The following is a 26361-nucleotide window of genomic DNA, read 5'->3' on the forward strand; positions in this document are numbered from 1 at the left end:
TGGAAGAGGGATACACCTAAAACATGATGTTGATAATACATATAAAAATGGACAAACATGCAAAAAAACTGTATCTCATAGGTGGAAATTTCTCAACTCGTCAGTTCATGTTTATGACTTTGCAGCTCCATGATCATGTACTTTTAGTTTTGTTTAAATTTTTTGAAGAAATTTGGTCACACCTTTGCTATTATTTTGTGTTATTACTAAGCTATTGCCTGTTTTTAATTTATTGTTATCACTGATGTTTTAACCTATTTTTCATCGTCGTGTGTGTAGCTGACCTCTTGGCCAGGTCGCCCTTGTAAAAGAGATGTCGATCTCAATGGGACTTTATCTGGTTAAATTAAGGTTAAATACAAAATAAATAAATAAACAAGTGGTGCCAGGCACAACAAACTCCGCCCCTTGCACGTATTGTAGCTTATTTTGGTATCAGTCCATCTGATGTCATCATGTCTATGCGTGTGCTGATGTCAGCATATCAATTGCCTCTATATATGTGCCAAAATTGACAAAATTGTTGTTTTTATGTTGTGTTTATGTTTTGAAATTTTGCCCATTATATGTAAATGGGAGAAAAAAAAATAATTAATAGAACATTTATAAAAAATTTTAACTTTGACCTTCTTTCCCCAAAATGTAACCACATCTATTCTGGGTCAATGGCAATCTATAAACCTAATTTGGTATGACTTCAACCAATAGATTTGCTGCTACAGACATGTGAAATTTCACCCATTATAAGTAAATGGGAAAAAAAGGTTTTTAAAAAATTTAACTTTGACCTACTTTTCCCAAAATGTAATGACATCTATTCTGGGTTGCTGGCAATCTATAAACCTAGTTTGGTATGAATTCACCTAATAGTTTTGCTTCTAGAGTGTTAACCATCAAACAAACAACCAAACTCAACCAAAAACAATACCCCTTGCCTCCCCTTCGGGGTAATTAAAAGATCGCTCCAGGAAATAGTTGCTGAAAGAAGATTTTGCCTGGTGCTGAAATTATACAGTTACATAACAGTCATGCCAAAACGGCCATGAGCTTACAGAAGATTTGGAACAGAGAAATATTAGACACAGTGGTGACATCAAAAGATGGGCAGAAGTGGAAATAGGGGTTGGAGAGAGAATAGTGCCAACATGGACACACAGAAGGAAATAAAGTAGAAGAAAAATTCCAAAGAGTTTTTATTTGCAATATATGTGCGATATAACTGCATTGTTCACTGACAATTGTTTTTTTAATCAGAGACCGATTTTTATACGTCACACATAGTATTTATATGCATATTTACTCTATCCTGTATATATAATCCTGTACATAAAGTACCTGTTGTATTTATTGCTGCTGCCTGCTGATATAACTGCATCGGAATTTCATTTTTGATATAAAATATAGAATGACAAATAAAGTCTGTCTATGTCTAAACTCAAACAGGTTTGACTGTGCTTCCAAAAACGTTAATCTTAGGGATTCTAAAGTGACAGAATAATGTGGATACTGGGTGTAGATATATGTAATGAAGGACTAGTATTCCGGTTCCAGCCTTTCTTTAGGATTCATTAACAATAGATGATGGATGATCATTTGTATAAGGAGTGGAAGTACTGGTGGTGACATCAGATTGACATGTGAACCTTCTCCACTCACCTTTCTGTCATTAGGCTCTGCATTCACTCCCTCTATGTCTCCCTGTAACACACACAAATGCCCAAACACCATTAGTATCTTTTACATTTTTCAATAAAATTCATTATTTCACTAGTGAATAATGGATATCATTTAAACTGAATGATGTGCTGCCATTTGTAAGGATCCTCAGGGTAAACTACAATGACAAATATGTCTTTTTACATAAATTATACAGTACAAGTTTTTATATTAGTAATTCGCTGCGTTGGAATAATTGTGTTGGTAAATCAACTGTAATTGATGAGATGTTCTGTGGCCTGTGAGAGAGAGAGATGGTGATGAATTATAATGTTGTACTCACATCATGAAGAGGATATGCAGACGTATAGACGCCGTTGGCTAGCAGACTGGTGATCCCTGTGTAAGAAATCATATTCAACAGGATTATATACACCTATAAAATACCCACACACATACAGTGTTGCAATGCTCAAACCCAGAAATAAATGACTGTGCTTGACTGAAGTCTTAACATGAGGCTTATATCTGAAAATGTGACTCATTCAGCTTGTTTTTTTATAGCCTTGGCCAAGTTTTCTTGTCTATCTACAAACACCAAATGGCAAAAGTATCATGATGGAACCAGATGGTCAGAGGCGCTGAACACAAACTCACATATGGAATTTTTTTCTACCACGTGGTTCTGGCTCAGCTTCACTTGACTTAATACGTCTTTTTTGGTTTTATGTGTGAACAGTATCTGGCACTTTGTATGGTATAACCTCAGTCAGAGTTGAAAGACCAAATAATTCCAAAAATGAATGGATGGATGGATGGATGGGTAAATGGATGGATGGATGAAAGGTTTGGTAGATAGATAGATAGATAGATAGATAGATAGATAGATAGATAGATAGATAGATAGATAGATAGATAGATAGATAGATAGATAGATAGATAGATAGATAGATAGATAGATAGATAGATAGATAGATAGATAGATAGATAGATAGATAGATGAGTGGATGGATGCATGAGTAGATGGCTGAGTGGATAGATGGATGGATGGATGGATTTAATTCATGATACTGTACTACTGATTATATATCTAAACAAACTATATATTACGTGTATTTCCAACTCTTATGATTATTTCCCATTTTCAATTTGTATGGATTAAGTACAGACAAAAAACCCCCCAAAATAAAACATTCTTTAAAAATGGGTGAAGTTGATAAGAGGAAAAATGCAAATAAATGGAACAGAAACAGATGAAGCAAATAAATTATGTGGGTCTGTAAGTTTAGACCAAGAACAACAATGAAAAGTTCACTGTATTAATGAGAAAAAAACATTAAAAAACTATTTACATGAAAAATAGCAACAAATTATACGAACATCTAACAAACCCTGGAGGAGTCTAAGAATCTGAGTTTTATATAGGGATATAGATTAGTTCTAAGTGTCAAAAATTAAAGCAACTTCAGTGTTTTTAATTAGAATACCTCTTAATATCAGCTCCTTATTCAACAGGATTTTTTTTTATATATAAAATTTTACTTTTAGCTGGCAGATTCTGAAACCATGATGATAATAATAAAGAGGAACAAACTCAATATTTACACAAGAGTAGTGAATGGACTCATTACATTGGATTTTCTTTTGCTGATTTTCTGAAAATTCTGTTAAAAACCTGCTAATTGAGGATGTACTATATTATCTGATGTTGAAAATGAAGTATCTTCCAACACTACAGTACACTGATGAATGTCCACAAAGGGACAGTTTATGTAATATGTGTCTAATTTACTTTTACTTGACCTATGTTTTTTGTCCTGCCTGAGTGCTTTTTATAGCTGTGTCACCACCCTCTAATAATATTACCCATCAGAAATCAGGCCAGAATATATAAAATAATCCTTATCCTTGCAATTTCTATGCCCCTCAGTCATCTATGTCAAACAAATCAAGTTCAACTGACTTGATTTCACAGCTCTTTACCAATAATCCTCTAACTTTCTAAACTGTGGAATGACTTCCCTTCAGTATATGACTTTCATGACATAACAGGGTGTGAAAATTGGCAGTTGCAGTTCTGTTTTACAATATCAGTATCATTGGTACTGATAAATGCAACCAGACGTATGATCTGACATACCAAGTACACTCTGTTTATTCAGAAAAGGAGACTTTATACACATACTCCCAAGACAAAACACTTATTCAATAAAATAAACACTGTAACAGATAATAACTGTAAAATGCCTTATGCTGCAAAACCGTGAAATTATCTGAGATGATTATCGCGCCGTGAAAATCTCATGCGGTTAAACCCTCATATCTTTATCTGCTTTTATTTATTTCCCCTAGACATGCTCTCAAAATCCCATTAAAAAAAGCCAGTATCTCTCATCCAGCATGTAGACAGCAGATGAAATGCTTTACTGTAATTAGTGTAATGGTAGTTATACTGTAACTTTGAATCTAAAAAAATATAAATGTACCTGAGTGAGGGAAAAATCAGGATATAACCTATATATTAAAAGCCAAATGGCCTCTGTGTGCGTGAGTGTGTGTCTCGGGAATCACACAAAATTCAGGAGGCTCTGACTGCTGCAGTTTTGCATACTTATGTATTTTTGGTTTAGGAAAAGATTAGCAAAAACAGCAAGTTGACAGGACCAACATTTTGGGTGATATTAGTAATTTTGGAATACAGTGGCCTCCCAGCAGCCAATCACATAATCATATAATGAATTTCCACTACATGAAACCGGTTCAACTCGACTCGATTCGGGTATCAGATACTATTCCTGAAGACTGTTTCCATTACGGGATACTACTGACTTTAGAGTCCCTGGAGGTCATAGTGACGCAGCGCATAACTTTCATGACATCTGCTCAGTTGCGTGTTGCCCCATCAAGCTCACACTGAATTTTTCATCAGCCAACAAGGACAGAAATGTCTGAATCTCTTTGACCGACCAAAGTGTACCGTAGTTTTGTGGATTGTTGTCATGTGGATTAACTACCGGTATATTAACTGTAAACCTCTGAATCTGTTTTTTTTTTTTTTTAAATGGCAGGTCGCACATTGATGACGCAATGACGCAGAGACAACTCTCTGACCAATCAGTGGTCTGCAGTGTTTACATGTCACGTTTTTGTATCTCTTCCCCCGTTTTGGAACCTCGGTGGAGCAGATACTGAAAAATTAGTACCGGGTATCAGATTCCAGGTTCTTTTACGTAATGGAAGTGCAAAAAGGCCAAGTCAAGTCGAGTGGAGCCAAGCTGGTACAATGTAGTGGAAACGCAGCAATAGAATCATAATTGAAGTGGGTTACCTAGCAACAGATAAACAATAGGGCCATGTTGCCATGGTGTCAAATTTCTTGTGCAGAAACAGACATGCCAGCTGAGAGGTTATTCAACCGAAAATCAAGCGGAATTAACCAAGAAAGTAAAGAAAGTAAAGGAATGAAACTGTGTCAGAGGATGTAGAAACCATGGTTCCTCACAGGTCAATGCACTAGTAGACATTTTATTTTGTGTGGAAGTGCTGGACCACAAAAAAACATCTGAATTTCCAGCACATCCAGCCTCACAGCAATGAACACTGTCACACATCTCTCTCTCTTCAGTTCTAGTAATTACACCGCACAGCCAGATTAATTGAATATTGATCTATATCTTGTGACCGAAGTGTGGAGATCTTACCCATGCTGTATTTAGCCCGGGTGCATCTTGTCCTCTTCAGCACCTCATATACCTACAACAGCAAAAATGCATGCGTTAGAAAATCTCATACATATAAATGACCGATTTCATGTGAGCTGTTTGTTTACTGCTACGACGGCACCAGGGAAACGGCATCAGGGAAACGTAGAAGGGAGAAGCTGCTGATCAGCTCTGTGCTTTTTATTGATGAGCTCAGGCTCAGCTGGGAGGCAAAGACTGCAGAGATTGAGGAGCTCATTCCAATAACAAGTCAATTGCATTATGCAGTCATTAGTTAGGCACTGTAAAATTGTGTGTAGGTGTATCTTTGTGTCAACACAGCAGATGATACACATTCACACAATTTCATTGCAGTCACTCCCATACAGATTCACATGGAAGAAGAAAGGTGTCCATCAGGGACTATGGGGTGTTAGCGCTTTAGCTAAATCTTTGATGAAAAGCATATTTGTTTACAGCAGAGGAAGGGGCTTTATATAACAATAAACACTGCAAATCAATCATATACAGTCACCGTTCTAACATCCAACTGTGCTGAACAATCTTCCATTTATCTGGAGATCTTACACTGCCTCTTGAAGCAGAAAACATCTAAGTATTTATTTAGCGGATCCAATACTTACTATCGAGCTCCTGGTCTTGCTGTCAAAGAACTTGTCCCTGTCCGACAGATCGAATCTGGTAAAGAAAAGCGACATAAGTCTTGGTTTACTCTGAGATCCAGAATCACATAGCAGCATTTTGTTACAATTTAGTTTTAGCTTTGTTTTTTTTTTTTGAATCATGTAGTAGATTCAGAAGAGAAAGCAGACTTCTAACCCTTTATAGGGCACGCACAAAAATATTCATTGTGTTACTGAAGGACATAACAAGACTTCAATATTTTTGTAAAATTGTCCTTTTTATTAATTGTTATGTAGAAAATCAAGGCCAATAAAGTTACCATATTTGGTTCTCTTCCCAAAAATGGCCCATAAATATAAAAAAATACAAGAAAAATGCATGTAAGGTGAAAGGAACTTGTATTTTAGAACATTAGAACATCACTTTTAGAGCATTACCACAACATAAGTGCTGATCCAGACCCCTGTCCACATCCACATTATCCCTTTGAACATCATTCCTTACATTAGTACCATTACTTCATGGTACCTAACAAAGCAGGTACACTCACTGTTCATGCAGAGGTGGACCTTACAGACCCTGCAGACCACATTAGACCTGAGATTGTTGCCTCACTGTCCTCATTGTAACTGCTGCTGTCACTGTCTTGTAATGTGTTTGGAAATGACCAAAAATAGTCACTTGTCTGATAAATGGTTAACATGTGCCGTTCATGTTAAAATCAGGATCTTCTGCACATGATTTTAATATGCGTTGTTCATACTAAAGCAATAAGAGTAATGTTTTAATTGTGCCCAAGCTGTTTTTTTTTTTAATATACAGTATTACCGTGGTGGATTTCATTGTCCACTTTGGGTACAATAAAGTAAAATTAAAGCCGCACTAGATGAGATGAATGCATCCTTGGCTAATTACACTGAGAATACACTGTAACACAGCACCAGAGAATACATACAGCATTACAGTACGTTAAATTATTATTAGAAAATAAGCAGTGATATATTTGGCTGAGACAATTATTATTGTCAAACCTATTGGGTTACTGAAAACTGAAGAGAATTTGTGATTAAATGCAGATTTATTTTAATTTTGTCATTTTCACTGTTTTTGGATTCAATTGTTATAGCTTTTGCTTTTAAAATTTTAAAATGTTTTTTTTTATCTTCCTTTTTAGATGCATCTGAACATCTCTGTAAGAAGTTTTGTACATCAGTTGGTTGGTCCATGTTCCATGTTATGTCTTAAACTATATCTTATCAGTATCTTAACCTATATCCACTATATCTTAGTGCTGATTTGACAAAGTGTCTAAAAAAACAGTCAATTGTTCAGCTGAACTTAAGGATGCACAGAAAACATTGTGGGGGTCAAGGTAACTGTAATCTCATGTTTGTTCATTCTTATGGATGTGATATTTCAGGAAGGACTCGAGGGAATTTCTTTACATTTGATTAAAAAAAAAAAAAATCCTTTTTTTCCCTCAAAGATGAACTTATTACACCTTGGTTTTCCCTTAGTTTACAGAGGACTTAAGGGCTGGGTGGGTGTTTATGTTTTCTCTATGTTTATGAAAGATTTTGGTGCAGAAATGAAACTTTACATAGAAAATGTTTCCAGTTTCACATCATTTGACTATTATTTTTATGATTATATTTGGGTACAACATTTTGCTAAAGCTAGGCCAGATAATTCACTAACATGCAAAATCTTACTCCACCAAACATGCTAATAATGTTGTCTACAACTAAAAGTCTCGTAGTCATTGTTAATGATCTTTATTACTTTCATTTGACTTGGGGGTGGGGTGGGGGGGTGGGGTGGGCATGAATCTTGACATCCTAAAGATCCTTACATTATATCATGAAACTAGAAGCACTCGGAGAGCGCAGACCTCCGCCAAGGCTGATCAGTGGGCCCCCCTGTGGGCCCCCCCACCCCCGATCACCCCCAAAAGTTAATCATTTCTTCCTTATCCCATTTCCAACAAACCCTGAAAATTTCATCATCAAAATCTGTCCATAACTTTTTGAGTTATGTTGCACACTAACGGACAGACAAACAAACAGACAGACAGACAGAAAGACAGACAAACAAACCCTGGCAAAAACATAACCTCCTTGGCGGAGGTAATAAATTGTGACAAATTATATTACAACTGGATTTTACAGTTGATACTTAATAAGAATCCCATCCTGTCACTAATTGTAGGGAGTGAACTGTGTGAACAGATTATGATGCAAGAATATTTGACTAGACTAGATTATTACAACACTTCTAATTAATTTTTTTCTATTACTTCTCTTCTATTGTAATTACTTTTTGTCAGTGTCAATTTACTTTTCAAGTGTGTTGAGCTCCAGGTTGCTGTCTTCAACCTGCTCCACAAAACAGGCTCAGGAACTCTTTTGTCCCCCTGGCCATCATATTGTACAACTCATCACTGAGTGGTTGTGGGGGGGGGGTCTCTGTTTTAGTCATGATCACATTAGGACTAATCCAATGAGACTGTATTATATCTAGCACCTTATGTTGTTGGACTACACGTACACTTCAAAACCAACGTAGATCACTTAAATCACTGTTACACTATATATATCACTCTTTCACTTTAAATCACTGTGCCCTGAAATGTATAAATACAATCAGAAGTCTTTGTTTACAGTATTGTATAGAAAGTTTTCTTAGAGTAAGTTCTTTAGCAAGTTTTTTTGGGTATATGTATATACTAACCTTAATGTCAACCTGGTTACTAACCCACCTGTTTTGGTCTGGTTTTTTGTCTGTATGTAAAGCTGCTGAATACTTGAATTACCCTCGGGATTAATGATCTATCTATCTATCTATCTATCTATCTATCTATCTATCTATCTATCTATCTATCTATCTATCTATCTATCTATCTATCTATCTATCTATCTATCTATCTATCTATCTATCTATCTATCTCTCTATCTATCTATCTATCATCTTTATTTTGGTTATACCTATTTTTTTTCCACTACAAATTTTAATATTTTCAACAGCAAAAACAAGCCTTTAACAAAAAAAAAAAAAAGACCCAAAATACAGTAAAATATATTTAGAACTTGCATAATATTACATATATAAGTGTAAGTGTTCACTTCTTCCCACTTCTTTTCAGATGTGTAAATAACACATATATTGTAATAAGTGTTTCTTTTGTGTAATAGCATAAATTTCCTTTTTTGTTTTGGTTGTTTTCTGTAATATTAATAATATTATGATAATTTGCTTCAGGCATTTACTTCGTTGGTGGTTGTATTGTGATTTTTATATGTCTACAAAAATAAATCAATAAAAATAATATCTTTCTGTCTGTCTGTCTGTCTGTCTATCTATCTTTTATTTTTATTTCAGTTGGAGCTATTTTTTTTCCACTACTAATTCTTTTTTATTTTAGCCTTAGTTTAACCCTGGACAAAAGTGAGATTGCTTCAGAGCCTGAAGCAGGAAAAAGTGTCTTATTAATGTGAGTCTTGATGCTGTTTGAAGATGGAGATTTCACTACGTGACCAGTTTAACCAAGTGACTTTGACCTCATTAGTGGGAACATGTGTTGACAGTGTTGGCCTCAGGCTGGGAAGGATCAGAGGGCAGCAGGTGTTCATCTACATGCACACGAACATCTAATGTTATAATAAGATTTAGCTTGAGACAGCACATAGCTACAGTAAAAAACACACACAAAAAAAACACTAATACGGCAGGTGGTAGGTCATCTAATGTTAAATGCTAGCTTTCTGATATGTTAAAGCACTCATGTGATGACAGTTAAGATGGTAGGGAAAAATACTGTAATATAAGATTCCACTTATATTTTATTATCCATGCGTGCTTCATTTTGTGCTTTATTTCGCTACGGAGTGGTATCTGCACAGCTAACTAATCACTAACAGAAAATCCTGTGCCAAACTTTTAATACGTTTTATTTTGTTTTAAATCTGAACAGAAGTGTTACGTGTAGAATATGAAGGACTTTAACTTTAATGCTTTATGTTCAAACAATAGTCACTTTTCCACTGGACATCTGCTCAAAACTGTACTAATATTTACTAAATGTCGAAAAAACAGAAGTGCGTAATGTTGTTTTTTCCATTAAATCACAAATGCGATGATTTGTTTATTTATTATCGCGAGATGACACGAGAAGTCATTCCATAAACATGGTGATGAACATAAATATGGTGTTGATTTACAGATATATTATATTATTATTATATATTACCTCTATATCTCATATTAAATTAAACAATGATTGGGTTTCCTGGTGTGTACACACATACTGCGACATGTTTCTTCTTCTTCTTTGCTTGTTGTAACGTCCGTCAACGTCCGTTTTTTTTAATTTGCCTGACTCTAGTTGCGAAAAAAGGTCTTTCCATTGCAGTTTTGCGTGATATACCATTTGCGCTACACCTGAAAAACCACCTCTTGCCAGCGCCAAAACTTTTAATCGAAAAATTAGAGTTTTGGTGAAATTGCTATTTTTCCATTAGGTAAATTGCGCAATTTGAGGGTCAATGGAAAAGCGACTACTTCTGACACCTGCTGGACTTCATACGCCTTAACATAACAGAAAACCAAGTGCCAAACTGTTAATACATTTTTTTTTGTTTTAAATCTGAACAGAAGTGTTACGTGTAGAATGTGAAAGACTTTCCCTTTGATGCTTTTTGTTCAAACACCTCTGACACCTGCTGGACTTTATACACCTTAACATAAACACCAATCAAATAGTGGATTTCCTCTGTAAAGTTATGACTCTGGTATAATTATAAATATTAAAATTTAATATTTTGCCTCTCCACTGAAATCCTGTCACGTCTAATATTTGCATTTGACAGATAAATCCAGATTGGTTTAATGTCTTTTAATAGGCCATTTGTAATCTACAGCTGGACTTAATCTTCTCAAACTGGCCCTGTGTGTTTATACAGTAAGAACGGCTGCAGATTAAGTGATGGAGAAGATGTGGAGGGTGATCTCCTGCTAGCTGTTAGTCAGAGCTGTAAATATAGCCGTCCACTGCCCACTCTCTCCTCCATACATCTCAGCTGCCCTGCATTCATGCCAAGACTTCCTTCTTCTCTGATCACCGCCTTTCAAGGTGCGCCTGTATTTTCAGACTGAACAGAAAGCCGCGGTTAAGTCATAACTTCTGTCCGTACTTAATCCACGTAGCCAATGTAAATGCTTCATGTTGTCAGTTTCACAATCCTCTGACAACAGTGATTGAGAGAATGTAAATTTGCTTTTGTGATTGTGTTTGTTTGCTCAGGCGAGAGAACGCTGAGTGATGGGAGTTTCAGCAGGATGCGGCAGGGGAGCTTTCCTCCCGTGCTCTAATCAGACAGTGTGATTGGCTTGTTTTTTTTTGCCCAATTTACACCTCTGAGGTTGTTAAATCCCTGCAGCATCGAACAATCAAGCCACTGTGTTGCTGAAGCTGCCAATTCCAATTTTACCTCAGCTCAGAGGAGAAATTACATCAAATATGAAAGCAGAGCCGTAAGTTATAGAACTAGAGCGGATGATTTTATTTAAAATGCTTAATAATCACGGTGTTGTTTTGTTTTTTTGGTTAGATTTCACATTGTTATGTTGCAGTTTGTAATACTGCTTGATATAAACAGTACTTGTCTGCTTGTATAAATCTTGTATCTACAGTATGTGGAAAATATAGTCAGACAAGTGTGACAGCAGTTGTACAGTTACACAGAAAAAAACAGATCTGTCATCTGGAGAGGATTAGTCCTCATGGCATCTTGTTGCAGGATTTCTTACATCTGTCATATTATTGGGTTTGGGCATATTTTCATGCATGAATATAATTATTTTGAGTCGGTTTTAGGTCGACCTCTGAGATCACTGCTGCCTCTGCATCAACACACTTTATTTACTTCATCAACCCTCAACAAAGCAAAACAGCGATTTCTATACACACCACCAGTCAAAAGTTTGGACGCACCTGGTTTTTCTTTATTTTCATGGCCATTTATTCTAAATTGATAAACTGATTGATAATTAAATTGATTCTTGTGAGGTACAGTATTTAATAACAACAATGAGGGCTGTTAATTTATGGATGATGTTGTATTGATAAATATGCTGTAATTATTGAAGAAAACTGTTGAATTGTTGAGTCTGTTTGTATGACTGTACTGCCATGATCATGTTGTTGTGTATAATTCAGTTACTGCATTATGTCTTTGTTGTGGTTGAATGCTAAAATTAGTAAAAATGTACTGTTTGATTGTTGTGTTAAGTTAGTGATAAAGGTGTAAAAGCACTTGAGGGGTTAGATTAAATAAGTTTATACTTCTTCCCACTCCTTTTCGACCATGCAAAATTCAGACTTGCACGTACTTGAAGATAGATTCTGTTAATTTAAATGTAATTTTGTTTTTGTTTTGTCTTAATTTACTTCATTTTGTTTTATTTTGTTCTTTGCATGTTTGAAATAAATAAATAAATTTTCACTATAGATTTTCACTAAAGGCATCAAAACTATGAATGAACACATACGGAATTATATAGTTGAAAAAAAGTGTGACATAACTCAAAGCATGTTTTACATTTTAGATTCTTCAAAATAGCCAGCCTTTGCTTTTATTACTGCTTTGCACATTCTTGGCAGGTAGTCACATGTAATGTTTTCCAACAGTCTTGATGGAGTTCCCAGTGATGCTGAGCACTTGCTGACCATCTGCGGTCCATTTCATGCCATTTAAGTGAGAAGGTGAGTCCAGACTTTTGACTGGTAGTGTAAGTATTTGGCAGTTGAGGGTTTGATATGAGCTTATAAGAAGTGAACTGAGCCACTAGGATGTCAGACATTTGTTTTAAGGCAACAGCAGCCATCACAGCTTTTTTGGAGCAAGATATGACCATGTTTGGACAAAAGGGCGGAGCTACAGGAGCCTAAGGGGTCAGAGGTGAGTTAATGCTAACGTCTGAATTCCTGACATTTTAAACAACATCATCATGAAACATTTGTGTAATAAAATTAGTTGACAGTCTTATAAGTGTAACCACAATTACAATCAAGGTGCTTTGGAGGAAGACAGAAACTCTGAAAGTGAGCTGTCAATCACTCCTGTCAATCAAAGCCCTCTGCACAACCTGAGTTCTTATTAAGGAAGTTAAATAAAGATGGACCAGAAAACTTATTAGAGGGTCTTATCAGTGGATCCAAAAAATGCATGAGACCAGAATGACTCCTGGGCAAAAAAAAAAAAAAATAGACGTATTATTTTCAGAGTCCATGGGAGCTAGGGCTTTTTAGACACATCCTCTAGTGGTTATTACTGGTATTACACTTTCAACAAACTGTACTGGCTTCACTTTCGAGCTGTTCCACTAGTTTCACCCAAGGTTAGGATTGTTTTAGATTTTTTATTATAGTTTCGTTTTATCTAGTTTTGACTTTTTTTTCTCTCTAATTTAGTTTGTTTTAATTAGTTTTTAGAGCAGGTTTGCTAGTTTTTATTAGTTTTCTTTCTTTTTTTTTTAAATGCTTAGTTTTAGTTTTTTCATATCTTTTATCTTCCTCGCCATCATATTCGAAGAAATCCCACAGGACTCTGTTGCTTTCTCCCAACTTTTGTCTCCATGTTTTCAGGTAGAGTGGGGATGAGAAACTGGCTCTAAACGACAAGTGACGAGAAGTGACGGACCGTGAAGTGTCACATAGTGCCGCCAGCTAAAATTGCTAGAGCAAAATAAATCAATTTCATATCAACCCGACATTAATAAAGACGAAAATGAAGGGAATTTTATCCATAATTTGTATACGTTTTAGTTAGTTTTGTAAGCACACAATACAGTTTCAGTTAGTTATAATGTTTTCTTTTAATTATAGTGTCAATTTATTTCCGTTAACGAAAATGCTTTTTCAATTCTAGTTTTCGTCATTTCGTTAGTTTCTGTGAATGACAACAACCTTGGTTTCACCATATCCTTCATTAATATCAACGTCTTGTAGCAGCATTCCAGATATATTGACTATTGTTCGAAGTATGGATGCTGTGATATTCTGGGTCCATATTAATATTTTGAGTGATTTGGCTAATAGCTAATGTTATTTATCCCACTGTTGTGTGCCAGGGAAGCAAAGAATCCTTTTTTATGTACAGAAAAAGGCTAACACTGCAACTGCAACTGCAACTGAAAGTCATTCAACGATTTATCACTATCTGTGTATGAGCACTAAAATAGATTGTTATAAATTTATGAAACAACCTTTAACATAACACAACAGACAAATGCTGATAGGTGATACCGGTGAATCCTTGGTTGGCAGCAGAGTAAATACGAATAGAAAGGTCAATAAAAAGGTCTGCTGTCTGCTATATAAAACAGTTTTTTTCAGTGACCTTTAAACAGCTTCCCACTGTGACCTGAAAAAAGACTGATACCAAGTCCTGGAAATCTAACACAAGAGGCTTTAAGCAGCAGTTCTACAGTGCTAATGGGACATACCAGGGTTTGGATAATGGGTTTGTCAGTATGAGTGAGCCCTTTGACATTACCTGCAGTCCTCTGAGTGACTGGTTATTGTGGTAACCTTGAGGACTTCTTATGTTTAACCCATAAAGACCCAATGCTATTTTTGTGACAGTTCCCTGATGGATTTTTCTCTCTATTCAACCTTTTTCAAGTGATTTATCACCATTTACTATCATATTATACTCCAGATTTTGCACTTTTCACTGTAAATCATGTATTATCCTGTATTAAATTTCCTATATTTTATTTAGATGTCCATTAAAACTCAGAGTTAATTCAAAGGTTATTATGTCATAACAGAAAACTGAAAAAAAGCGACTTTTTCAGCAAAGACATCAATATGCAAATGTAAAAATAAGTGTGTCCATCCACTGTCATTGATCCAACTCCATGGGTTTTACTGGTGAATCAATGTTGTAGAAGATGACAGTGTTTCCACGCTACAGAGCCTCTGAACGTCCAAATGGGTCATATCTGATGACCAGGAAAAGATGACAAACTGTATTTTACACCAATTATTTCCATGTATTGATAGGATTAATGGATCAACAAGTATTAAACATTTTAGATCAGTGGATGCTTTTGGTCACTGCTGGAGGTTTGGGTCTTTATGGGTTAATATGTGTGTCACTTTAACATGAAACCTTTGTGGTTTTGTCATTGTTCTACGGAAGAGAATTAGGGTCACTGGGAAACAATAAAAATGAAGGTTCAATATATATTTTATTATTATTATTCTGAGAAAAAAGGCCGAATTCTGAGAAAAAAAAGGCAGAATTCTAACTTTTTTCTTAGAATTCTGACTTTTTTCTCAGAATAATAATAAAAAAATATACATTGGACATTAATTTAACTTTTTTTTCCAGTGGCCCTGATCCTCTTTTATAGAAGTCTATTTTAAATATATATATATATATATATATATATATATATATATATATATATATATACATTTTTTATTATTGTTCTGAGATTGAAGTCAGAATTCTGAGAAAAAAGTCTGAATTCTGACTTTTTTCTCAGAATAATAATAATAAAAAATATATATTGGACCTTAATTTGAATTTTTTTTTTTTGTCCAGTGGCCCTAATCCTCTTCTGTATTGTTCACATGCATTTACATCAAACACTGGGACTATTACAGTCTACTCTGTAGGTAATATACATATGCTACGTGGTGTTGTTCTTTCTTTGACATCTGCTCTTTAACCAGATCTTTGACCACTGGTGGCAACACTGACGTGACAAAGTTGTTAAGATGACCACGTTAGCAGATTTAGCATCATCACATCACAAAATCCCATTAAATTTAAGATAAATGGCTAAGTAAATGAGATCAATATGCTTTCCTGGTTTAACATTCACTCCTGCCTGTCAGAGTTTTTTCAATTAGCTTCTTTTTTTTTTTTTTTTGCTTCAAATAACAGACGCCTGTAGCCTTCACTTAACCTACAGTCAATACATTTCATTTAAAGCTCTATTTGACAGGGACCATGCTCATCAATCGACAGAGGTTAAATGACCATAAATTAATAAAAGTAAATGATCCAGAGGTAGCCAGCTGGTTTAATTTTCATCTGTTGCCTCCAGCCTCGTGTTAAAAAGCAACACAAGGTAGTGATTATATTAGATTTAAATAATGATTGGTGACCCAACAGGGATGTAACAGAATATCATTACTCACAGGGCCGTTTCTTGCTCTAGGTGAACTAGGCGAATGTTTAGGGCCCCCACGCCGCCAGGGGGCCCCAACACTGCATGTTCAGCCTCATTTGATGAAAATTACAATGTCCTGTCTTTATCTGTAGCTATCTCATATGTTTATTACATCCCTTATATACTTAAAAAGTAAATGTAGGACATAAATAAAATAAGCTGCAATGATAAGTTGTGGTTGGCGTATTTGTGGAATTATTACGTCATATTTGTTGGACCGCACTGTCACACAGTTAGTGATGTAGCTGTCGACAGGTATGATGGGAATGATTGACAGCTACCCACCTACTATTCCCGTTAGTGAGAGTATTAAACAAAACAAACACCGTAATGGCATCAAAAAGAAGTTATCTCAGCAGTTGTATTTTCTTATTTAAACTAAACATTTTTAATGTACACTCAAAATCTGTTTTATTTATTGACATCTAGAGCAGTGGTTCCCAACCTTTTTTGGCTTGTGACCCCATTTTAACATCACAAATTTCTGGCGGCCCCAGACATTAGAAACTGAGACTTTTTTTTTTGCTAAAATTAATTAGTTTTTGATCATGTAATACAGGGGTGTCCAAACTTTTTTTAAAGAGGGCCAGATCTGATAATGTGGAGATTGCCAGGGGCCAGCGGTCCCTTTGGACATTTTTTAAACAGTAAAAATTACTTATAAATGCGCTGTTCTACAACAATTTCATTTTCATTGTCACAATATTATTTTTTTAAATGGCAGTGTAACCAAATCTAAGCCACTCAGGTGTGAACAAATTAAAACAAAAAAAAAACCAAAACATTTCTGCCTTCCTTTCACATCTGGAGTCAGATAACATAGAACAAACTGTGTGGAGTATCTTAAACATCCAACAAGTTGATAAAAATCTTAACCCCACATTCATTTTAAACATGACTTATATGAGTAGTCATTACACATATATTACTCAGTAATGCACAGTCTGTTAACATTTAAGATGAAAACATATGACTCTTACTCTTGTCTTTCACAAAATCATTCAGAAAGTAATATTTGTGTCACACCTACAAGTACACAACACCAGCAGTTAGAGGCAACTAACCTGGCAACTTAGTAGCCTGCCCTGGTGGTGAATTCACTGAACTCCCAGGTTCACATGAACAGTCACTGTTGGGAGTTTAAAGCAGCTTGAATTTGCTTCACTTTTTCGGAGCGCTCACTCCCTGCTAGCTTGTCGTATGCGTTAGCTTGTTTTGTCTGCTAGTGTCTCTTTACATTGAATTCCTTAAACAAGGCAACAGTCTGTAGACAAATTAGGCAAACACAATCACCTCGATTTTCAGTGAAAACAAATTGTAATTCCCATCTCTCCTGGAAGCGGCGGCCCTCACTGTCAACTTCCGTTTTTTCATTTACAGGCGCCGTGGTTAGAAATTAGCGAAAAGGGTTCACGGCAAGGTCACAGAGCCAGATAGAGTTAGAGTGGTGCTGCCACCATGAGGTGGAAGGAGAAACTGCATTTGGAACCTTTTATGATTCATGTACTCGGTTCAACAGTCCAAGTGGGCCATAAATAATACATTCTACAACTGAAGCTGTGGGCCATATAAAATCTGACCGCAGGCCATGATTAGCCCCCGGGCCGGACTTTGGACATGCCTGATGTAATAGTTTGCTATACTATGTTGCAAATAAACATTAATTATATATTACATTTAGGCTATATAATATATATTATTATGGACGGAGGCAGAAAATCCAGGAGTAGATTACTGCACAAAGTGAGAATTCTATTTTCCTTGGTCAGTATATATACAGTCAGTCCAGCTTGGATTTATAAGGCTGACAATTAATACTGAACAAACAATAACTCAAACTAAGAATTATGAAAGAGCTGCAGCATCTGAAACCGACCACAATGAACATTTGAAAGATAAACAGTACCACAGTGCTTCAGTTTCAGCTTCACAGTTTGTCATGTCTTTCATGGATTGGGATTGTCGCTGTCAACTCGCCACACATTTTCTATTAGTAGGGTTTTTTTTTTTGTTGAATTGTTGTTTTCCTTGTATCACAGTTTTATATCAGTTTAACTTGCCTGAGTGGCTCAACTTTCGATGTTTAATTTCAGCTGTAGCCTGTTTTGCTCATGAAGTGTAATAGATTGTGGCATCTCAGTAGACCATCTAAAGGGTTAGGAATCTCTTCATTGTAGTTTGACAATCTAGGGGCACCCAAACAGCATCTTGCTTAGAGCCCCCATGAAGCTAGAAACGGCCCTGATTACTCAATTGTGATTATTGCAGGTTGTCAATATATCTATCTAATTAGTGTGTAGAGGGGGAGTGTGAGAGCAAATGAATAATGGGTCAATAATGTAAAGCACTGAGTGGCCAAAAAAGCGCTATAGAAATCTAATCCAATATTATTATTATTATTATTATTATTATATGATTTATATGATTAAATGCAGCAAAGCATTTGGTAGTGGAATGTGCTACCATTGCAGTGGTTATGTGTTCAGTGTTTCCATATGAGGCGTGACACATAAGGTGCATTCTTACTCTTTCCAGCTAAATGTCAAATCCAGATTCAGCTGCATGTACCCGTATATGGCTGGTTGTTATGCAGAATCACACTCCATCTGCTAATTTTTACACTAGAGATAGAAAGAGAGAAACACTGAACTCACAAATGCTGTTTCTCTCTGGAGAAAGGGTGAGAGAGTGATTTGATGCTTTGTGGCCGGTTGGCGTCCACCTTTGGATGGAGAGGAGCTGTGACTTTGTGAATAAACAGTCGGATCTTTTCCACCACGTTACTGCCTTGTTTTACATCGTAAAACTGAGGAGAGAGAAAATAATAGTATGGTTATGCACAGTCTTTTTTATTTCTAAGAGAGACTGAAACAGCAGCATAAAACCATAAATACATTTAAAATAATCTATAGCGACATGAATCTAACATGCTTCAATTACAGCAGTAGATAAAGATAAGATAAGATAAGATAAGATAAGATAAGATAAGATAAGATAAGACTTTATTGATCCCACTAATGGGAAATTTCACAGTTGACAGCAGCAAGAAAGGGAGAAAGAAACCAGAAGTGAGAAATAAAATCTAATAGAAAATGCCAAATTTGGTATTTATATAAATATTTAAAACTAATAAATACAGTGTATAAAAAGTATTGCTAGTGACCTGTTGTCAAAAGAAAAGCAACTAGTTGTGTCCACACTCAAGTCTGTTCATTAATTAGGGCTATTACCCTGTTGTAAAAAAACAGAAACATAACGTATCATCTGCATAGAAATTAGGCAATGGCTACTGCTACAGTACTGTGGCACAAAATATCGGTTTGTCTATTGCCACAGACCAATCAAATGTTAACATCTGTACTAGAGCCAATCAGGGATACTGTTACATTAACTCATTCCCCCCCCCCCCTTTTTTTTAAACTCATTATCCTCTTGTTGCCACAGTACTGTGGTGATATATGGCGTATACTTCAGTGCATTCTTTTGTGAATTTTGCTACCACAGTACTGTGGCAACTGATGTAAGAAACAACAAATTAGTGATAGTATATAGTACAGAATAGGAAATATTGTTGTAAATACTCTATATGTTGGTTTAGGGTGTTCTTTGCTCTGGAGGCTGGAGAAGGTGGGCGGAGCTACATGTTAGATAGATGCGGTAGTGTGTTGTGTGACTTCTCAGTTCTTTGTCAGTTGAGTGCTGTGATCCTGTGGAATTCTGCACTCTGAACATTGTCCCAGTGTCAAACTCCGGTCCTCGAGGGCCGGTATCCTGCATGTTTTAGATATTTCCCTCTTCCATCACACCTGGAAGCCATTACATTGTTATCAGGCTTCTGCAGAGCTGGATGATGAGCTGATCACTAATTGAACCAGGTGTGATGGAAGAGGGAAACAACTAAAACCAGAGTTTGACACCTGTGCCTTAATATATACAGAAGTCTTGCCACTTGGTTGTACATTCTCCCACGTTTAACAAACTGCATGAGAGACACACCAAACACACACTATGCCACTTATGTTTACTTAAGGCCAACTGGAGTGACTTACATATAGCTTCTACTATTACAGGTATTTGGCTGCAGGCCTTTAGTTTACCACAGTTAAAACAGTGTTTGTGCTGTTACATTGAAGACAATAGGAGACAGGAAGCACACTACAGCTCTATCTCTTCCAGATATGGATTTTTGTATGTGTTTTTGTCATTTTCCCATTGATCACTGTCATTTTACAGATTGTGTACTTCTCAGTGGGTGTAACCACCATGACTTCAGCCTATTGTGCTGAAATTAAGACTAGACAATAAAACAACCATTCTCAGTATCCTGATGCATTTTTATGGCATGATAATTATTTTTTACGACAATACATATCTTCAGGGGTTTATTTTGACCATTTTCACTTAAAACACCATATGTTTCAATGTCGTCTCTTTATTTTTTATTGTACATATATTCTGACGTTGAATACACAATTGCTAATCAAAATTGTTTTACATGTTCCCTGACACTTTTTGTGGTTTGGTAAGTCAGTGTCAGATCCATAAATAGGTGTATAAAACCACAAATTAACATATTTTATGTCAGTTTTATCTTGCTGTATAACAATTTACATTATGCTCACTTTATTAGATTTACTTCAAAATTCATGAAATGAACAAAATAAGCACAAAATTGCAACACCAGGAAGTATGTGTAGAATTAATACACAATTTTGGCTTTTATGTAACTTTTGTTTTGTTTCACATTTTACATCTTGTCTTTTTCGACTACTCCAATTTAATAAAAGTATTCGCTCTATCTCAGGACCAAAAATCAGCCTTTAAACAGAAAGAAATAATAATTCACTTTCATTGTGATAATTATTGATGAAAATGTTTACAGGGCCATAAGTACAACCCTGTGGAACACCTTTCAGAGTCAGATACTCTTTTCTTTCTATATTCAGCAGAATATTTTTGATTTTAACAAGACAGTACAAATTATAATGAGGCACAATGTAGCTGTTAAATTAGACTTTTTTATCTTTTGTCACACACAAGATAATTATGTGAACAGTCATTACCAGTAATGAAACTTTTACATCCCCTGAGAGTGAGCTTCACACACTGCATTAAGATAAGTCAAATAATTGAAAATTCATTTAAATATTGTAGAGAAAAAAAAAAAGAAAAATATTAAAAGCACTAAGAAAACAAGAATGCACTCCAATAGATGAGATAAAGTAGAAAGTTTAGGTATTAATAAACACCTTAAATTATTATTCATGCGTTTTGCACTCCCACTGGATTTCAATCTAACTGTCACTATAAGAACAATATAACTGTCACTACAAATGGACTTAATGGTGTGTTATAACAACCCATCACAGACAGGTTAACAGGAAAGATTCATCTTGACACTTTTCAACGATCGATGCATCAGCTTGTGAGTTAGTTAAGTCAACTTTAAATACATGTGATCCATTAATGAGACCAGTCATTGATGTGCAAAGTACCTTCTTTGTTGGCATTTTGAGCTTCATGAACTCAGCCTCTCGACAAAGGACGTTCCAAGGAGCGTGGATTTTCAGAAAGCCAATTCCAGGGATCTTAGTCTGGAACAGAACCAAAAATTGGACATTTGAAGACTAAATTTTGTGAAGCCACAGCAGAATCAGGGACAGTTTTGTGTAAATAATCGGGCTGCTATAAATGGCAACGCAAATTCCAGCTTCTCTGTTAGATGAAAGGCTGCACGGTTGGCTGTATTAAATGTAAGTAAATCCCCAAACTCGTGTCTTTGTTGTTGCATATTAGATTTTCTCTGCAGCCTCCACAGTTATGTAAAACCACTCGTACACGGCCAGACTCACTTCACACCCAGCTAGACACTGACCTGTCTGGATACAGAAATACTGCACAACTGGTTCAACTAATGCAAAGCTGATTTACAGTATAAATGACACTTCCTAAGCTTTTAGACACATTACTGTGAAATGAAACATGTTCTATTGCCTCTGCTTTGCTTGTTTTTGGTTCTAGGAATACAGAAAATGAAACTTATTTTATCGAAAACTCCCTTTTGCCACCAACAGATTCAGACGAATGCAAAATATTGCATAATCAGCACCTCAGATCAACAGTTTTTAATAAGAGAGTTTTATACAATTTAAGACACTTGTGTTTCCATTTTCTGAAACTATAATTCCACTCCACTACATCTCAGATTCAAATTTAATACCTTTCACTCCACATTTTTCTGATAACTTTAGTTACCCTTCATAATATAATTTTATAACTTTTTGAAACTCTTTAAACTCCTCTTGGATTTGCTGGATAATGCATTGTCACAAAGCTAAAAACAGGCCAGTTTTCTGAGCTCATTCATGAATCATGAATTTATACATACAATCATGGAAAAAAAATTATTAGACCATCAAAGTCATCAAAAACAATGGTTATGTAATCAAGTGCTAACTCCTGTGTGTATCATGTGACTAAAAAAGACTGAAAAGAAAACATGGAATGCCTAAAAGAACTGTTTTTGTCAGCACAATGCCATAGATATTGATGTAGGAACTGAAGTGATTTTGATTATTATCAAGAAAACATGGAAAATGGATAGATATCAGCTCTGAAATTAAACCACTATGAGCTATTTTTGTTGTTATCATTATACTTTTCCGAACAAATGTACCTTTAGTTGGACTGAGCATTAAAATGAACAAGAAATTGAAGAAAACAAGGGTGGTCTAATAATTTTTTTTTCCGTGACTGTAGATTTACAGTATAAATGGAGATGCACAGTTGGGCCTTTCTTAAAGTCCCTCATATCTTTGACTTTGTTGCGTCCAACAAATCAACTTTGAAAACTAAACTAAATCTTCTCTTACTGTTTATTGCTGAAATTACTGATGATTAATCATTGCAGCTATGATTGTGAAATAATACAGTGTTTTAAAGGACCGCTGTCTTTATGAATGTGTGATAATACTGAAAGATCAATAAATTAAACAGTTTACACCAACCACTAACATAAAATAAGAATTATGATCACAACACAGACAAAACAGAAGGTAACAAGTTAAAATGACAAAATCCGTCCATGTATTTTTTGATAATGAACCTAAAATATCAGATTTTACCCATGATTTCCATACTATAGATTTCGGTGGATTCCGTTCTCCATTAAACACTGTAATAAAAATCCAGGCAAACTTGAGCCTTCAAGAACCCTCGACTGAATGATGTCTCTAAAATTTGCCCATGCAATTTAAAGCCATTTAAAGTGACATTTTAATGACATTTTGAGTTTCAGTTCTTATATAATGATTTGCCCTTTACAGAACATATAAAGATTTCTAAAGGATCAAGCTGTGATTTGTCTGAGGTTCCACTAATGGATAATGCAAACTATTAAAGTCAGAGTTCATTTTGTTGTCATTTTCCTTTATGAAAATTAGCAAAATGCAGTGAAAGAAAAAAGTTTCCTGTGTCCACTAACTTAGCAGAGTGGAGACTCTTAAACAGCTACATGAACATCATCTGACAAACATGTGTTTTAATAAGATAAGATCAAATAACAAACAGGCGGCTGACTTTGGAGTCGGTTAAAAGACAAGGATTTACTTAAAAAAACAATTAGCTGACTGCCAGGCAATAGACGAGCTAACTCCTAATTAAAAATGATCTTTTAATAAAACCTTTATTAAATCTGAAACATACTGAACTTGATGTTTAAGTACTAAAGTGTAAGAATAACAACCCCCCTCATGGATCCCCTACCAAAGAACTTAATTAGTAAGTGGTTTCATTTTTGTCAAGTTCACTTTATTGTGGGAAATGTTGTGGAGGAATAGCATTAGTAAAAAAAAATATACTAATAAAAATACTAATAAAAATGGTGGCTTCAAAGGTTTGCTGGTGTTGGACATCAATTACAGTGACATCTAATATGTGTGTACTTATTTCAGTCTTGCCAAAGGCAAACCTGTGATTTATGATATTGGGCTGTACGAATACAATTTAATTGACTTCCCAAGAAATCAGACACATGCAGAGGCAAAGTTTACAATGTTCTGACTATACTTCAGTTATTGAAGGTGGAAGATGAGCAGAATTGAAGAACTGTATCACATTGTATGAAGGTGCATTTATGACTTCTACCTTTTTCATTATTGTTTTTCATCAAGTAAATATATTATTATTTTACTGGCTGGTTTATAAACTGCAGAATGTAAATGATAATTGAGATGGATTACAATGCAAAGGAATTTAAACATAGTATTATTTTTTCTCAATCAAAATAGTAAAAGTTGATGGAAAATGGAAATCTACCTATTATCTTATCAATAAAAACTAAACATATACACTGACTGAACCTCAGCTAAGTTCACACTGCTGGTAAAAGTGGTTCAAAATGTTGTTCATGTGACTCAGATCTATTTTTTAATAATGGTGTGAACAGCACATATCACCTACATCCTTTCAGTTCTGATCTGGGCTATTCCTATACGAGGTCTTAAATGTGATAGAAATCTGATCTGATGCAACATGAGGTCAGTCTGAACAGTCAGATCAGAGTGACACAAAGGGTCCCGAACATAATTATATTAAAATAAGCTTAACTCTAAATGTGCATTAATAAAATGAACATGTATATGAAGCAGGGTCGGGGGGGTAACAGTCCAAGCAGGGATGCCCAGACTTCCCTCTCCCCAGACACCTCCAGCTCTTCCGGGGGGACCCCGAGGCGTTCCCAGGCCAGCCAAAAGACATAGTCTTTCCAACGTGTCCTAGGTCTTCCCCGAGGTCTCCTCCTGGTGGGACATGCCTGGAACACCTCCCCGGGGAGGCGTCCAGGAGGCATCCGAAACAGATGGCCGAGCCACCTCAGCTGGCCCCTCTCGATGTGGAGGAGCAGTGGCTCTACTCCGAGCTCCTCCCTGGTGGCTGAGCTCCTCACCCTATCCCTAAGGGCCAGCCACCCTACAGAGGAAACTCATTTCGACTGCTTGTTTCCAGGATCTTGTCCTTTCAGTCATGACCCAAAGCTTATGACCATAGGTGAGGATAGGAAATGTAGATTGACCGGTAAATCGAAAGCTTCGCCTTTCAGCTCAGCTCCTTCTTCACCACAACAGACCGATACAACGACCACATCACTGCAGACGCTGCACCGATCCATCTATCAATCTCACGCTCCATCCTTCCCTCACTCGTGAACAAGACCCCAAGATACTTAAACTCCTCCACTTGGGGCAAAGACTCTCCATCGACCTGGAGAGGGCAAACCACCTTTTTCCGGTCGAGAACCATGGGCTCGGATTTGGAGGTGCTGATCCTCATCTCACTCGCTTCACACTCGGCTGCAAACCACCCCAGGGCACGCTGGAGGTCCAGGTTCGATGAGGCCAACAGGACAACATCTGCAAAAAGCAGAGATGAAATCCTGTGGTCCCCAAACCGGACCCCCTCCAGCCCCTGGCTGCGCCTACAAATTCTGTCCATAAAAATTTAAAATTAGCCCAGAAGCCCGGATAAGTGGCAGGTAATGGATGGATGGATGTATATGAAGCAGCGGTAAAATGAATCCAAGAACATCAATATCATAATCTTCTCTATCATTATACTGGATGGTCTCAGAGCATTTGTGTGTGTGTGTGTGTGTGTGTGTGTGTGTGTATGTGTGTGTGTGTGTGTGTGTTGATAGGACCAATATTTTGGGAGATATTAGTAATTTTGGAATACAGTAGCCTTACAATCACGTTGCTTGGTTGACTGGAAGCGCAGTACCACGCTGCATGACGGGAAATGAAGCTAAAAACAGGAACAATGCATTGACTAACTTCAGCCCCTGGATATCTGTATTAACATGACCTGTGGTTCCCCATGGGTCTATGCACTACTCATATAAATAATAGTAAAACACTGACAGGGACCATTTCACTGCAAAATTAACACTTGATTGAATGTCTGAAATGCACAGCTTTTACTTGGAATATTTTAGTAATTTTACTGAAAGACACCACCTGAACTTGTAACACCACTGCTTTTGTGAATGTGGCCCAGTTAAAATAATGACCACTGAAACATAAATAAACAAATCTGACCTGAGCCCTCCGACTGGTGGTGT

General features: G+C 36.1%; 1 protein-coding gene across 3 annotated transcripts in view; it reads right to left on the reverse strand.

Annotated features, from left to right (window-relative positions):
- ano1a (anoctamin 1, calcium activated chloride channel a) overlaps nt 1-26361 on the reverse strand; it is a 127456-nt gene that overhangs the window by 54752 nt on the left and 46343 nt on the right. For all 3 annotated transcript variants that reach the window (XM_030127162.1, XM_030127153.1, XM_030127145.1), the window contains exons 4-9: nt 21743-21841; nt 18902-19053; nt 6002-6056; nt 5358-5409; nt 2000-2055; nt 1657-1698 (exon numbers count right to left, since the gene is read on the reverse strand). In XM_030127162.1, the coding sequence (XP_029983022.1) occupies nt 1657-1698; nt 2000-2055; nt 5358-5409; nt 6002-6056; nt 18902-19053; nt 21743-21841 (456 nt within the window). The remainder of the gene's footprint in view (nt 1-1656; nt 1699-1999; nt 2056-5357; nt 5410-6001; nt 6057-18901; nt 19054-21742; nt 21842-26361) is intronic.

Source organism: Sphaeramia orbicularis, chromosome 3, assembly GCF_902148855.1.
Source record: "Sphaeramia orbicularis chromosome 3, fSphaOr1.1, whole genome shotgun sequence".
Lineage (NCBI taxonomy): Eukaryota > Metazoa > Chordata > Actinopteri > Kurtiformes > Apogonidae > Sphaeramia > Sphaeramia orbicularis.